At 37.9% G+C, this 16,301-nt stretch overlaps 5 protein-coding genes across 6 annotated transcripts in view; all 5 read right to left on the minus strand.

Moving 5' to 3' along the window:
- Positions 1 to 16,301, minus strand: part of LOC131354587 (trace amine-associated receptor 6-like) — a 181,287-nt gene that overhangs the window by 49,601 nt on the left and 115,385 nt on the right. The gene's annotated exons all lie outside the window — the stretch shown is intronic.
- LOC131354594 (trace amine-associated receptor 13c-like) lies at positions 336 to 1,328 on the minus strand. Its single transcript, XM_058392448.1, has one exon. It carries the CDS (start codon positions 1,326 to 1,328, stop codon positions 336 to 338), a length of 993 nt encoding a protein of 330 aa, XP_058248431.1.
- LOC131354592 (trace amine-associated receptor 13c-like) lies at positions 3,271 to 4,263 on the minus strand. Its single transcript, XM_058392446.1, has one exon. It carries the CDS (start codon positions 4,261 to 4,263, stop codon positions 3,271 to 3,273), a length of 993 nt encoding a protein of 330 aa, XP_058248429.1.
- On the minus strand, positions 8,722 to 10,042 carry LOC131354591 (trace amine-associated receptor 13c-like). Its single transcript, XM_058392444.1, has one exon. The coding sequence runs from the start codon at positions 10,040 to 10,042 to the stop codon at positions 9,050 to 9,052; it is 993 nt and encodes a 330-aa protein (XP_058248427.1). The 3' UTR covers positions 8,722 to 9,049.
- Positions 13,488 to 14,465, minus strand: LOC131354604 (trace amine-associated receptor 13c-like). The gene has a single exon (XM_058392459.1). It carries the CDS (start codon positions 14,463 to 14,465, stop codon positions 13,488 to 13,490), a length of 978 nt encoding a protein of 325 aa, XP_058248442.1.

Raw genomic sequence — 16,301 nt, forward strand, 5'->3', positions numbered from 1 at the left:
AATCTGACACCTTTTTTAGGGAAATTAAAAGTAATAATCACTACACAAATATCTGCACATTAATATCTTATTTATTTTGTGAAAATCTGATGGTCTTTGGCTCACTGCATGTTAATATGTAGAATTCATGATTTCCCCCTGAAAATATCTCATATTTTTTATTATTTAATCCGTATTTTAAGATTTTGTAGCAAATATATTTCCCACCTTCTACATATAGTACAGCACATTATACATTATAGTGAATTTTTTTAAAAATATTTTTTATAATAGATGAAATTCTAATAATATAATTGCAAGATTTGGACAAATTATCAGAATGTGTGAAAGGCTTTTCACGAAAGAACATTAAATAATGCAGAATCTGTCTGGAATATTTGTAGATTCACAGTTAATTTAACACACCTTCTGAACCACGGGTAAAACAGAGCATAAATAACTGGATTAATGGTGGAATTAAGACAAATGATGATCAGAAGATTCTGAAAAGTTTCTGTCTGTAGTTCAGTAACATCACCTAATAAACTATAAATATAATATGGAAGTAAACACACCAGAAACACAGACACTAAAATGCCGAGGACTTTAGCTGCTTTTCTCTCAGATTTCATGGAGTGTGAGGTGATTTTCTGTGTTTTAGGCCGTGTGTGATTATTAAGCTCTCTGATAGCAGTGGCATGTTTCTTAGCAATCACAAACACTAGAGTATACAATATGATTATTACAGAAAGTGGAAATATAAATGAATATATGAGATCAATTATGGTCCAAACCTCATTCAGAAAGAAATAACACTCTCCAGGACACAATCGAAATTTCATAAAGCTTCCACTGAAATATGTGAGTGCTACATTATAGACCACCACCACACACCAGTAAAAAATAATTACAACACGAGTGATCCTCACAGAGACTCTGTTCATGTAGAGAAAGGGGTTTGAGAGAGCCAAATACCTATCCACAGAAATCAGAGCGATATTATAGACTGATAAGATTGTGAGGAAACCAGCCATCAACCAAAAAACAGTGCAGAAATCTCTCCCAAAAATCCAGCATGTCTCAATCATCCAGATTAACATTGACGGCATCACAAAAGCACCGACAAGGAAATCCGACACAGCCAGAGAGAGCACCAGCATGTTGGTTGGTGTGTGAAGCTGCTTGAAGTGAAGAACAGAGATGATGACCAGCAGATTTCCACACACTGTTAGCAGAACCACAGCAGCTGAACACACGTACAGTAAGATATAAACTGCAGGAGATACAGATCTCTCTGGACAGGAGAAATGCTCACAGCGATCAGACTGATTAAACTCCGTCAGGTTCATCAATGCAGCATTTCTATCAGAAAATGTAAAAAGTCATAATCTAATGACTTATGGCTCAGGAGCTCTGGTGATTTTATAGTTGAGAAATTAGTCACGCCTCCATAATTTAAGTGACAGTATGATAGATATGATGTCATGGCTTGTTGTAAAAAAATAAAACACCTAAATTAAATATTTACAGAATATTTCCTCCATCTCATGTGATTTTGACTGGACTAGGATTCAGTAAACTTTAAGCATTTATTTTTTTTATTTGATGTTTCTTTGGTTATTGTAAGTAAACATTCTCAGAATGACAGAGGCAGAGGACCTTAGCTGCTTTTCTCTCACATTTCAAGTGTGAGGTATTTTGTGTGTTAATAAAAAATCTTGCAATGGCTATCAGAGTGCTAATAATTATATAAAACATGATAAAAACTGCTGAGCCTACATGAAATTCTCAAAGTGTATTTGGGCAAAGGATGAGTTTGACATAAGAGTGATGAAGGGAGCAAAACCTTATGATCTTATGTGAGGCCTCCTCAGGATATAACACTATACTTCCTGTCTTAAGGTCTTCAGGGATGTGGCATTTTGTACAAGATCTGAGGCTAGAAAATGATTGTGCTTTTACCCATACCAATATAATGCTTAAAAAAAGTAATATATTATCTTGACTATCGAAAATTGGGCCTGATTTTCAGACAGTGATCTAGCTATGGCCTTTTTCAGGATTCCTGTAAACCTTGAGTGTTTCTGCCTTAAACTTGGAAGTGTATTGATTAAGTATATTGATGATCTCTAATCATTCACTAAAATAAATAAGTGTGGTGAAGACACACTGCATTTACTCTGTTATCCAGCAGATTAATGGCCATAAGGTGACACCAAATGCACTGCACTTAGTTTCTCATGTGTTGAAATACTTTGGCCATATTCTTTCCCCTATGGTGAGTGTGAAGGCCTAGATCAAATTGCAGCAATTATTTCATTTTCAAGAGCCAAGATGAAGCGCTTAAATCTAGTAGTTACTATTGAGAGACTTAAACCTCTCAAATTGAAATTTGTGCATAAAAACATATAAGGTCAGAGTTACCTGTACCTCAGGAGACTCAGGTCCTTTAATCTCTGCAGAAACATGATGCTGATGTTCTACCACTTAGGGGTAGCCAGCGTCATTGTCTATGCTGTAGTGTGCTGGGGTAGCAGGGTAAAGGTGGCCGATGCCAACAGACTCAACAAGCTTGGAGACTGGAGCTACAGTCTCTGGTTGAAGTGTATTTGACGAGAATGCTGAGGAAACTTCTCAGTATCCTTGATAATGCGTCATACCCCCTGCATGTGACAATGGAGTCCTACCAGAACACATTCAGCCATGGACTGAGACCACTGAAGGTCTTTCCTACCAGTGGCCATCAAACTCTATAACTAATCACCTTTCAGTAGGGAGCAGAGCTGACACAATCAACACTGACTGTATCACTGTGTAATTATATGCACTATCACAATTTCACAATAATTACAATGAATGTTAATATAGTACCTTGTGCAATATCATATTCTGTGCAATATGTTTTCAGTTCCTAATTGCTAGTTCCCTAGCACCTTTGTTGTACATTTGTATTCTTTTTGTATATATAGAATACTTCATTTATATTTATTGCTTTTGTAAGCCGAAGCATCTTAAACATCACAAAAAATTTGCCACAGCCCCATTACTACAGCGACCACTTAACGACTTAAAAAGGCTATTCACAGAACAGGCTTTTCTTCACTGCTGTACTAAAGAGTCTTGGGACCTACTAATGCACCTTGAGCAAGGCCTTTAAACAGTAGCGTTGAATAAATACATCAGTCAAAGTTTATATTGGTGTTGAAATTTGATTTGTTATAGATGATTAAGTTATACATATATAACAGCAACATTAACTGTAGGCACAATATCAGAAGGAGTGAAGACCTTTCATGATAGAACATTGATTAATGCAGAATCTGTTCGAAATATTTTCAGAGTAACAATTAATTTAAAGCACCTCCTAAACCACGGGTAAAACAGAGCATAAATAACTGGATTAATGGTGGAGTTAAGATAAACTAAGATTGAGAATCCTTGAAAAGTTTCTGTCTGTAGATCAATAACATCACCTAATAAACTGTAAATAAAATATGGAAGTAAACACATCAGAAACACAGACACTAAAATGCCGAGGACTTTAGCTGCTTTTCTCTCGGATTTCATGGAGTGTGAGGTGATTTTCTGTGTTTTAGGCCGTGTGTGATTATTAAGCTCTCTGATAGCAGTGGCATGTTTCTTAGCAATAACAAAAACTAGAGTATACAATATGATTATAAGAGAGAGGGGAAATATAAATGAAAATACAAGATCAATTACAGACCAAACCTCATTCAGAAAGAAATAACACTCTCCAGGACACAATCGAAATTTCATAAAGCTTCCATTGAAATACATGAGTGCTACATTATAGACCACCACCATACACCAGTAAAAAACAATTACAACACGAGTGATCCTCACAGAGACTCTGTTCATGTAGAGAAAGGGGTTTGAGAGAGCCAAATACCGATCCACAGCAATCAGAGCGATATTATAGACTGATAAGATTGTGAGGAAACCAGCAATCAACCAAAAAACAGTGCAGAAATCTCTCCCAAAAATCCAGCATGACTCAATCGTCCAGATTAACATTGACGGCATCACAAAAGCACCGACAAGGAAATCTGACACGGCCAGAGAGAGCACCAGCATGTTAGTTGGTGTGTGAAGCTGCTTGAAGTGAAGAACAGAGATGATGACCAGCAGATTTCCACACACTGTTAGCAGAACCACAGCAGCTGAACACACGTACAGTAAGATATAAACTGCAGGAGATACAGATCTCTCTGGACAGGAGAAATGCTCACAGCGGTCAGACTGATTAAACTCTGTCAGGTTCATCAATACATCATTTTTCTAATGTCTACAAAGTTGAAAGAAAATTAGAAAATGTAAAAAGTCATATATTCGAATGACTTATGGATCAGCGGCTCTGGTGATTTTATAGTTGAGAAATTAGACACACCTCCCTAATTTGAATGACTGTAACAGATTATGTCATGGCTTGTTGGAACAAAAGGACTTAACTAAATATCTACAGAATGTTACCTCCATATTATTTGCTCATGACTGGACTTATGAGATGGGATTCCTTTGATTCCTTTAAGGGTACATGGAAAATGTTAAATGAGAATAAGCAAGTTTGGGTCACTCTGTCTCTGGTGACTATTTTTTTTTGTCAGTATTATTTTTGTATTATCATTTTTTTTTAGGTTAGATACTTAGTTCAGATACTAATCAGCCATAATATTAATAAACATTCATTTTCTTGTTACAGTAACAGCTGTTAAGAGGTGTGATCTCCATTAAGCAGCAAGTGAATAGTGAGTTCTCAAAGTGGAAGCAGTAAAAATGGGCATGTGTAAGGATCTGGGTCAAGGGTCAAATTGTGATGGGTCCGAGCTAATTTAAAATGGCTTGTATCGTCTTGTGTTGGTATTAAGCAGAACGTGGGTGATGATGCTGTCTTTGACTCCTCAGGCTTTTTCAGGAAAGCTGGGCTGGTGAGTCAGAGTGGGTGGAGAGGGGTATTGAGCAGCACTTCCGGTATCTGGTCCCTCTAAAAGAGGGCTGGCACTGAGGTGATCCTGAATAGAAGATGATTATAACAGAGGAGACTTTTCTGAGTAGTGTCATCAACTTGCATCTGCAAATAAGTATGGGGTAATTTTAGGTTAATGATGCATTGCTCTCCTTCCCTGGGTGCCAAAAGATTTATTGGATAATGTTCAACTTAGAGAAAAGGGTTTATAGTTGTTTTAAAATCACCACAAAAGGGCACGACTAATTAATATTCACCACCATATTGGAGGTGCCCATTTGCCATACTGTACAGGTGACAGCACTTGAGTAATTGAGCCAATTCAACTTCAGCTTCCTTTGAGCACAGAGCATAAGGGATAATTCTGGGCTGGAAAAACTTTCCAGGATGTTTTGCATCCTAGGCAGGTTGTGTTGAGGGTCCAGGAAAGGATCTCTATCATGTCCATGTTAATATATGACCTCACTGGGACAGTAGGTACAGAGGTCGAGTATGAAAGGAAAAATCTGGTAGGCCTCCTCACCGATGGCAAATCATTTGAGAATGAGTTGGACAGTCCATAAGGTCTTGAAACCCTGGACCATATCCAGCATTAATGGGATTATAGCAAGATTTAAAAAAAACTTTTGTTATGTAGATAAAGTTTACCAAAAAACACAAGCTTTATCATGATGACATCTCTGTCCATCACTCTTTCAACACTTTGAGCATAGACATGATTTCTTACAACACTCATATTTAGAAGTTCACCAAGATAAGATCATGGAGAAAAGCTACATGATTTCTGCTTCTGTGCAAATACAGCATGTCCTCTACTCTGCTATTAATATTCTCAAAGACAAAGCAGGAACTCTATTACCTGTAATGGGAATATTAACATAAACATTAATATTACCATGAATTAAAATAAAGTGTCACAACCTATTAGGTATGGACAACAGAATTTGGCTTGGTCAGTCATCAGGGAAGATGGAACTCTGTCGATTTGCACAATCTAACTGAAACAGTGATAATGTGAGCCACTGTACATGTTGCCTTGTTATGCACAATGCATGTAAATAACTAAAAACAACCAACACACACTTCTTCTCACACAATCTGTTTTACCTCGTAGATGGCAGTTTGCCACCCTGTTTTGTTATACACCATAGCATCTACTAAGAAAGTTAGCAAGCTTCTAGAATTATCAGTGTATCCTGTCTGTATATAATCACTTTACCTGCTATTTACATTTTTCCACCACCAGAGGATCCTGTGCACACATGGAGAGGGGTGTGTGGAAATATACACACATTGTAATGCCCGAGCAAATCTTGATGAATCAGGTTCATTGCATAGAAATGTGTGTAAAATAAACTATGAGTATTAAACTATGAGAGCATGAAATAATTTATTAATTTATTTATTAATATTACATGTGTAACAGTTATATAAAATATAGATAATATATAGCATAGATTTATTTATAATGACAAAAAAGAGTACATGGATTATGCTCCTGTTATTAAAAGACCTGAACAGGAGTTCCTGAAGTTTTAAAACAAGAATTAGGACCTTTCCACACTCTTTGGCTGTTAGATTTGTTAGGATGATTTTCACTAGGACATTAACTGATTAAAGTTATGGTTAATTTAAAGCACCTCCTAAACCACAGGTAAAACAGAGCATGAATTGTGGAATTAAAACAAACCAAGATTAAGATTTTATATAGTTTGTTTTATATAGTTTTATAGGGTTTGTATAGTTCAATAACATCACCTAATAAACTGTAAATAAAATATGGAAGTAAACACATCAGAAACACAGACATTAAAATGCCGAGGACTTCAGCTGCTTTTCTCTCAGATTTCATGGAGTGTGAGGTGATTTTCTGTGTTTTAGGTCGCGTGTGATTATTAAGATCTCTGATAGCAGTGGCAGGTCAGATGTAGCCAGCAGCGAGGAATTCTTTGATGTACTCATCCATAGCCTGGGACTCGGGCAGCAAAAGGGTATACTTCACATTTCAGCGCCATGGCATTCAGTAGCAACTCTATGGCACAATCATGTCATGTGAGAACACTTTTTAAGCAGTGAGCCATGCAGAACGGAGACCAACGGGTCTGCCCCCTTTCATTCCAGTCGATTTGAGGATCGTGATATTGAAGCCAAGGTAAACACAGGATGAGGGGATTCTTTGGGGAGGCGATTACAAAGAACAGGGTCTCTTTGGCCATCACTCTCAGAGGAGTTTGCACAGAGTCATGTGGGAAGGCGACGCTCCTCCACAAGGTGGTGGTTGCCAAGCTTCGGAGCATTTTATTTGTATCTGATGCAGAAAAGCTAGTTTATGCTTTCATGACCTCGAGACTGGACTACTGTAATGCATTACTAGGTGTTTGTCCTGCATCTTCAATAAACAAGCTACAATTAGTTCAGAATGCAGCCACCAGAGTTCTTACCAGGTCAAGAAAATATGAACATATAACCCCAATATTATCATCTTTGCACTGGCTACCTGTTAAGCTGACTATAAACTATGTTTAACGCTCGAAATGGTTTAGCTCCCACCTATCTCTCCAGTCTTCTAACCCGTTACAATCCACCACGCTCTTTAAGATCACAAAACTCTGGACTTCTAGTAGTTCTAGTAGAATATCAAAGTTTACAAAAGGAGGTACAGCATTTTCGTATTTAGCTCCTAAACTTTGTAATAGTCTTCCTGACAGTGTTCGGGGCTCAGACACAGTCTCCCAGTTTAAATGTAGATTAAAAGCATATTTCTTTAGCCTGGCATACATTTAATACATCCCATAACCTTGTGCGCCAGTACATCTGATTAAATGCACATTATCATCTAATGCTGCTAATATTATGAACGCTAATTAGTTTCCATTTGTTTCCCTTCTTCTACCCATCCCGAGGCATACAGAGATTGTGCCGGCTCCAGTGGCATCCAGAGATGGACCAGCTCCAGCTGGGTTCTGCTTTGTGAGGACTGGGGTATTCAAAGCAAGGCTGCCAACCTTATGTGAATGACAACAACATCCTTATTAATTTATATAACATTCTACACATGCTGTATCTGCATCAAACAATTGACCACATAAATGCAGAAAGGACATTGTTCATATCACACTATCTGTTGTCTCCCAAATAAGGATGGGTTCCCTTTTGGGTTTGGTTCCTCTCAAGGTTTCTTCCTCATACCATCTAAGGGAGTTTTTCCTTGCCACAGTCGCCTCAGTCGCCTCAGGCTTGCTCACTTGGGATAACATCTAGGACTGTTTGTCTATTTGTATGTTTGTTGTTTCTTATGTTGTTTCTTATGTAAAGCTGCTTTGAGACAATGATCTTTGTTAAAGGCGCTATACAAATAAAATGAAATCGAACAGAATTTTTACTTTTAAGGTAAAGCTGTCATTTCTGTATGCCATGTGGGATTATAATGAACTTCTGTAAGTCAGAACTTGATATGTTTAAGAGACACATTTCATATTCATAGGTCAATTCATAGGCCTAGGTATACTTTTGCCATCATTGTGAGAATCCTGTCGTTTGAAAAACAAACGTAAACAAACGTATATAAAAGTATATAAAAGTATAACGTATATAAAAGTATAACACTGTTTTGTTATACATCATAGCATCTACTAAGAAAGTCAGCAAACTTCAATAATTGTCAGTGTATCCTTTATAATCAGTTTACACATGAAGAGGGGTGTGTGGAAATATACACACATTGTCATGTATGAGCAAAGCTTGATAAATCAGGTTCATTGCATAGAAATGTGTGTAAATTAAACTATGAGACAGTAAAATCACTTATAAATTTATTCTTAATAATACATGTATAGTAGCTACACCAAGGAAGCACAGATTTAAAACAGAGTACATGGATTGTGCTTCTGTTATTAACTAACCTGAACAATGCATCAGGAGTACCTGAAGTTTTATAATGAGAATTAGGACATTTTCATGCTCTCTGGTTGTAAGATTTGTTTGGAAGTTTTTCCCCTAGGACATTAATTGAGTAAATGTTGAATGCCATCTAGTAAAATAGTAATATTTGGGGACATCATCAGAAGGTCTGGGGAAAAACAGGCTTCATGAAAGAACATTGATTAATGCAGAGTCAGTCTGAAATATTTGCAGATTTATGATTAATTTAATGCACCTCCTAAACCACGGGTAAAACAGAGCATAAATAACTGGATTAATGGTGGAATTAAGACAAACCAAGATTGTGACTTTCTGAAATGTTTCTGTCTGTATTTCAATAACATAACCCATTAAGCTGTAAATAAAATATGGAAGTAAACACATCAGAAACACAGACACTAAAATGCCGAGGACTTTAGCTGCTTTTCTCTCAGATTTCATGGAGTGTGAGGTGATTTTCTGTGTTTTAGGCCGTGTGTGATTATTAAGCTCTCTGATAGCAGTGGCATGTTTCTTAGCAATCACAAAAACTCGAGTATACAATATGATTATGACAGAAAGTGGAAATATAAATGAATATATATTGTCAATAACAAACCAAACCTCATTCACATAGAGGAAACACTCTCCAGGACACATTTGAAAATTAATAAAGTTTTCATTGAAATACATGAGTAGTAAGATATAGGCCACCACCAGACACCAGTCAAAAACAATTATAATATGAGTGATCCTCACAGAGACTCTGTTTATGTAGAAAAGGGGGTTTGAGAGAGCCAAATAGCGATCCACAGCAATCAAAGCGATATTATAGATTGATACGATTATGAGGAAAGCAGCAATCAACCAAAAAATGATACAGTAACCTTTCCCAAAAATCCAGCATGATTCGATCATCCAGATTAACATCGACGGCATTACAAAACCACCGACAAGGAAATCCGACACGGCCAGAGAGAGCACCAGCATGTTGGTTGGTGTGTGAAGCTGCTTGAAGTGAAGAACAGAGATGATGACCAGCAGATTTCCACACACTGTTAGCAGAACCACAGCAGCTGAACACACGTACAGTAAGATATAAACTGCAGGAGATACAGATCTCTCTGGACAGGAGAAATGCTCACAGCGATCAGACTGATTAAACTCTGTCAGGTTCATCAATAAAAAATTTTGTTAATATCTACAGAGTTTAAAGAAATACCGCATATATTGTATGGTACCAGTGCACAATCCTAATCCTATCCTAAATATAAAAAGTCATAATAAAAAAAGAAATAATGGCTCAAACAGCTCTGCTGCTTTTATAGTTTAGAAATTGGTCACGCCTCGCTGAGTTTGAGTGACACCATGATACAGATGATGTCATGCCGTGCTGGAAAAAAAAAAAAAAAGACCTAGTAGACACTAGCTAGATAACTAATCCTGTGTACACTGGTGAAAAGAAAGTGTGAAACACAAAAATAAACAACGTCCATTGTTAAACAAGTACAATTAAAAAATGAATAAAGAAGGCTAAAGAAAACAAAGATGAATAGAGTACAGCCAGTTTAGCAACATTATTTGAAAAATGATCCTGGGGCAAATCTAGACAGCTCGTTTCATCACAACAAATACAGTAGTTATTGCTTTGCTACATGGAAATTTGAATAAAAACACTTTACCTACTGTAGTGGAAATTTTAACAAGTAACATAGATGAACAAGTAACCCTTTAGGAACTCTGGTGTGTGTGGAGAAGACGATATTAGCCAGGTGGCTGTCAGTACCAACAGTGACTCTACTTGTGGAATGCAAGAACATCATACATCTCGACTTTCTATATGCTATAGCTCCTTTTATGAAAGTCGGATATACCATTCTGCGAGAGTTTCGTGCTGTTGGTCACGTATACATTTAGTTTAGAATGCACCTAAAAGTCCTATATAAGGGGGACCCGTGAAAGTGGGCCTCGCCTTTCCGCTGTGTAATCTCATTGCACTGTGTTTGAGACGCCTTTTGCCACAGCAAAATAAAAATTCCTTTCTTATCTCTTTGTGCTTTGACTCGCACCCTTGTGTCCGTGTATAGTTTGTTAATCATTTCAAGTCAGAGTACAGACTTGCTACCACACTACTATGCCTTTTGTTCCAATGACATTTTGTCTACTCATATGGGTCAACCTGCTATCATGGGGGGTATATAGCTTCTAAACTATAAACCCACTACAGTCATTTGAACTATAAGTAACTTTAGAATAACATTTTTTTTAATTAGAGCCTCCAGTATATGAGTTCACTTTAATCTCTGGAAAAAACAGCGAAATGTTATATTCATGAACTTCACTGAGTTTAACCATTATGATCACTGTGGGCCTTTTCTTACCCTTTTGTGTGTTCAGCTGCTTTAGTTCTGCAAACAGTATGTGAAAATATACGGTTAATATGTAGTATATACATACACTGCCCAGTTTAATAGGAACACCTGTACATTCCTGCAGTTCTCTAATCAGCCAATCACATGACATCAGCACAACATATAAAATCCAGCAGATTCAGATCGAGAGTTTCCGTTAAAGTTACATCATACGTCAGAATGTGGTAAAGCCTGATCTCTGTGGCTTTAACCGTGGCATGGCTGTTGGTGTCAGAGAGGCTGGTTTGATTATTTCAGAAACTGCTGATATCCTGATGTTTTACAAGCAACAGTGTGGTCAAGGATTCTCCTTGTGGGCTGTGTGCCCAAGTCCCTGGTGTTTTAGGAATGATTCTACTCCGGTGGTGTAACTAAAAGATGTTTGTGCAGCACAGCCCTGTAGTGTTTTGCTTGCCTGTGGTATCCCAGGCTCTGAGAATAATGGTTCCTGCACTTCATTATTGCTAGGTTAATACTCAGCCTGCTGAGAGTCATGCTGATAGGGTCAGAGTGTGTGGTATTGCCAGTGGGAATACAGTGGCCATGTTGTATTCCCAGTGGCATCATGAAATTCGTGGCCACGACATGTTCAGGGCAATATGCAGATGCCACCATGCTCTTTTAACCCATTAAGGCAGGTTTACCTGCTGGCCCTCTGGCTTCCCTTGTGTTAGTTTGAGTTATTTGGGGCACTGCTTATGTGCCTGTGGTAAGTGTATGGACCTTAGATGCTATGCTTCATCCACATAACATTTTAGCATTTACTTTGGACAATGGTCTTGTGGTCAGTTTGCTAACAGGTGTTGTAGAGGTTAGGTCTGCTACTGTTACTGTTAATTTTCAGGCCCCTCATGTATGCTGAAGTGTGTAATAATCAGATGAAGCAGACCATGTGAGGGTATTGCTCCAGAAATATCAGTATTCTCTGCCTATGAGGGAGATCTAGGATGAACTAAACTGCTCACCCACAAGATTTCCTTTGCTGATGGCCTTCTGGTCAGGCAGCATTACTGACAGATACCTCCCCTTTGAGTATGTGGTGGTAAAAGCCCATATCAACCAACTGCTAAAGATGCAGTTTATTAGGGAAATTTGTAGTCCTTATACTTTGCATACAGTTTTGATTTTAAAAAAGGACAGTGGTCTGCATGTGTGCATAGACTACTGTCAGTTGAAATCCAAGATAGATGCGTTCACCTTGCCTAATCAGAGGACACATTGAAATCAGGCTCCTGTTTTTCAACAACAGACTTACGCAACAACCAACACGCACGTTGCACTATTTTCCTCATAGACAGCAATGTACCTTTTGGCATGGACATACTAGATCATGGTTTAGTGGTTAGCACGTTTGCCTCACACCTCCAGCATCCTGGGTTTGAGTCTCGCTCCTGTTAACTGTGTGTGTGGAGTTTGCATGGTCTCCCTGTGCTTGGTGGGTTTCCTCCCACAGTCCAAAGACATGCTTCTAAGAAGGCTCTAAATTGCGTGAGTGTGTGTGCCCTGCGATGGGTTGGCACTCTGTCAAGGGTGTATCCTGCCTTGATGCCTGATGACTCCTAAGATAGGCACAGGCTCCCCGTGACCCAAGGATAGGTCAGACAAGTGGTACAGACAATGAAATGAATTTTTTTTTCCATAATAGTGGGAATCCTAGGAAAGTGTCTTTTGAAAAGAAAAAAAAAACCCTGTTATACATCATATAATTGAAAAGAATTATCAGTGTATCTTTTCTGTATATAATCAGTTCACCGGCTATTTGCACAAATCTACAACCAGGGGATCCTGTGTACACATGGATAGGGTTGTGTAGAAATACACACGTTGTCATGCACAAGCAAATCTTGATCAATCAGTTTCATTGCATAAAAATGTGTGCAAACTAAACTACGAGTATAAACTATGAGACCATAATATAGTTGATTCATTTATCAATAATATTGCATGTATAGCACTTACACTGATAAAGCACAGATTTTTTTTAAATGACAGAATAGAATACATGGATTGTTCTCCTGTTATTAAAAGAAGGGGACAATGAATCAGGAGTACCTGAAGTTTTAAAACAAGAAATAGGGCCTTTCCACACTTTCTGGTTGTTAGATTTGTTTTTACCCTAGGACATTAACTGAGTATATATTTAAATCATATATAATAGAAATTTTTGGCAATATTTGGGGACATAATCAAAAGGAGTAGGGAGAAAAAGCTCTTCATGAAAGAACATTGATTAATGCAGAGTCTGTCTGGAATATTTGCAGAGTTATAGTTAATTTAAAGCACCTCCTGAACCACGGGTAAAACAGAGCATAAATAACTGGATTAATGGTAGAATTAAGACAAATCAAGATGAAATGAAATGTTTCTGTCTGTAGTTCAATAACATTGTCTAATAAACTGTAAATAAAATATGGAAGTAAACACACCAGAAACACGGACACTAAAATGCCGAGGACTTTAGCTGCTTTTCTCTCAGAGTGTGAGGTGATTTTCTGTGTTTTAGGTCGTGTGTGATTATTAAGCTCTCTGATAGCAGTGGCATGTTTCTTAGCAATCACAAAAACTCGAGTATACAATATGATTATGACAGAAAGTGGAAATATAAATGAAACTACAAGATCGATTACAGACAAAACCTCATTCACAATGACTAAACACTCTCCAGGACACATTACAGAACTAGTGAAGTTTCCATTGAAATAACAGAGTGCTGTGTTATATACCAACCACACAAACCAGTTAATGTAAACCACAATGCACATTGTCCTTCTAGAGATCATGTTTGTGTAGAGAAAAGGGTTTGCGAGAGCCAAATACCGATCTACAGCGATCAAAACGATATTATAGATGGATATAGTAACAAGAAAGAAAGAAGTGAGCATCCAACAAGTGCAATACCCTGTATCAAAAATCCAGCAGGACTCAATCGACCAGATGAACAATGGCAGCATCATAAAAATGCCAATAAAGAAATCCGACACAGCCAGAGAGAGCACCAGCATGTTGGTTGGTGTGTGAAGCTGCTTGAAGTGAAGAACAGAGATGATGACCAGCAGATTTCCACACACTGTTAGCAGAACCACAGCAGCTGAACACACGTACAGTAAGATATAAACTGCAGGAGATACAGATCTCTCTGGACAGGAGAAATGCTCACAGCGATCAGACTGATTAAACTCCGTCAGGTTCATGAATACAGTATTTCTAACAGAAAACGTAAAAAGTTGTAACTCCATCAGATTCAAGAATACAGAATATCATTAAAGAGTTTAAATAGTTTAAAGAAATACCTCATAAATTGGATGCTACTATTGCACAGCTCTAAATGTAAAAAGGATTCAAAGGAATCAGAGGAATTATGGCTCAAACAGCTCTGGTGCTTTTATAGTTTAGAAATAGGTCACACCGATCTGTGTTTGAGTGACAGCATAATACATATGATGTCATGCCTTGTTAGGAAAAAAAGTCCTTGTAGACACTAGCCAGACAATTAATCCCATGTTTACACTAGTGTGTAACACTGCCACAACTAAATGTGGCAGAAGAGGCTAGAAGCTTTATTTGCCTTAGTATGCCATTGACACTGACCTATACTGGTTAATCAATGGACACCCAGAGCTGCTGGTGTGCATCGCATGAGTAAACTTCATTTCCTATGCAACGCTTTTTCTCCTGGAAGCAATAGTATTGGGATACACTAGGTTCTCTCTGACTTTTATGGGTCTCCAGTAGAAGTTAAACAATAGTCTTCTACCATTATGTCAAATGCTGAAATGTTACTGTGTAACTAATTTGTTGTATTCATATTGGACCCAGCATTGAGAACTGAAGCAATTAGATTATTTGTGGGATACACATGAAATTCAGGAATATGTTGAAGCTGCAGCAAGTCAGCACACACAAGGGTTTGTACAGTTGCAGGGCTTCCTATTGCAGAAACCCATCCATCACTGGGGTCCTGTGATATATAGGTGATGATCATCAATGTGCTGGCCATTTTACCAGTGTATATGACAACAAACATGTGTCTCTTTAACCTAGACCCTCTTATTTGGTGCGACTGGGTTTTGTTTGATTAGAAAACTAGTTCCCATTGAGCTGGGAGTCTAGGGATTTTAAACCACAGAGAGTCCATGCCTCAGTTAAATTAATCTTGCCCACATATTGTTGCTCTTTTTGGTGGAGTTTTGGTTGCTTGTTTGATCAACAAGGCGTTGATGTGTTGGCTATTATGTAAAGCTGTTTTCAAATAGGTTTACCTGCAGGTCTGCTGGCTTCACTTCTGCTTGTTTGAGTTATTTGGTGCATTACTTATGTGCCTGTGGTGAACTTAGGGACCCTAGATGTTTTATCTGCATAGAAGTTTAGGTAGTTTGGACAATCGGCTTTAGAATTAAAACCTGAATTAGACTGCATGCAGATGTTCACAAGTCATACAACATTGCGCCCCATTCATGGATTCATGCTGTATACTGGAATATTAGCTAGTAATTCTGCTGCTTACACTGAAGGGATTGTTTCAATCTGTAACTATCAACCCTTCTGTGATAACGCTGATTGAAACCTCACTTCTGGCAGTGATTAGACATGCATATGACACAGTATGATTATTAGAAATAGGAACTATGAATGAATATGACTATATAATGTCAACACTTGGGGCACTTAGGCCAGGATGCAGAGTGGCTGAAAACCAAATCTGGTGTCTTGTGCCAAAGTGGCTATTTGGATGTCCAGACAATAAATCCTAGAGAGAAAAGTTTTATGATGTAGATTCAGCTGATTAGTGTCATCAGCATAGCAGTGGTAAGTAAATCTATGTCATGATATGACCTCAGTGAGACAGTAGGTACACAGGTAGAGTCTCAAATCTGGGGAAAATTTGGCAGGGGACAAGTAGGCCTCCTCACCAATGTCAGATCAGTACTCTGTTTAGAATGGAAGAGCTGTACAGTCTATTAGATCCTGACACACTGGCTCATAACCAGCATTACTGGGAGCTTTAAGGTCCCTGTTTGCCAAAATAC

Source organism: Hemibagrus wyckioides, linkage group LG06, assembly GCF_019097595.1.
Source record: "Hemibagrus wyckioides isolate EC202008001 linkage group LG06, SWU_Hwy_1.0, whole genome shotgun sequence".
Taxonomy (NCBI): domain Eukaryota; kingdom Metazoa; phylum Chordata; class Actinopteri; order Siluriformes; family Bagridae; genus Hemibagrus; species Hemibagrus wyckioides.

Bases quoted from the DNA above. Each gene is read 5' to 3' on its own strand.
- LOC131354592 (XM_058392446.1), bottom strand. From the start codon at position 4,263: ATGAACCTGACAGAGTTTAATCAGTCTGACCGCTGTGAGCATTTCTCC.
- LOC131354594 (XM_058392448.1), bottom strand. From the start codon at position 1,328: ATGAACCTGACGGAGTTTAATCAGTCTGATCGCTGTGAGCATTTCTCC.
- LOC131354604 (XM_058392459.1), bottom strand. From the start codon at position 14,465: ATGAACCTGACGGAGTTTAATCAGTCTGATCGCTGTGAGCATTTCTCC.
- LOC131354591 (XM_058392444.1), bottom strand. From the start codon at position 10,042: ATGAACCTGACAGAGTTTAATCAGTCTGATCGCTGTGAGCATTTCTCC.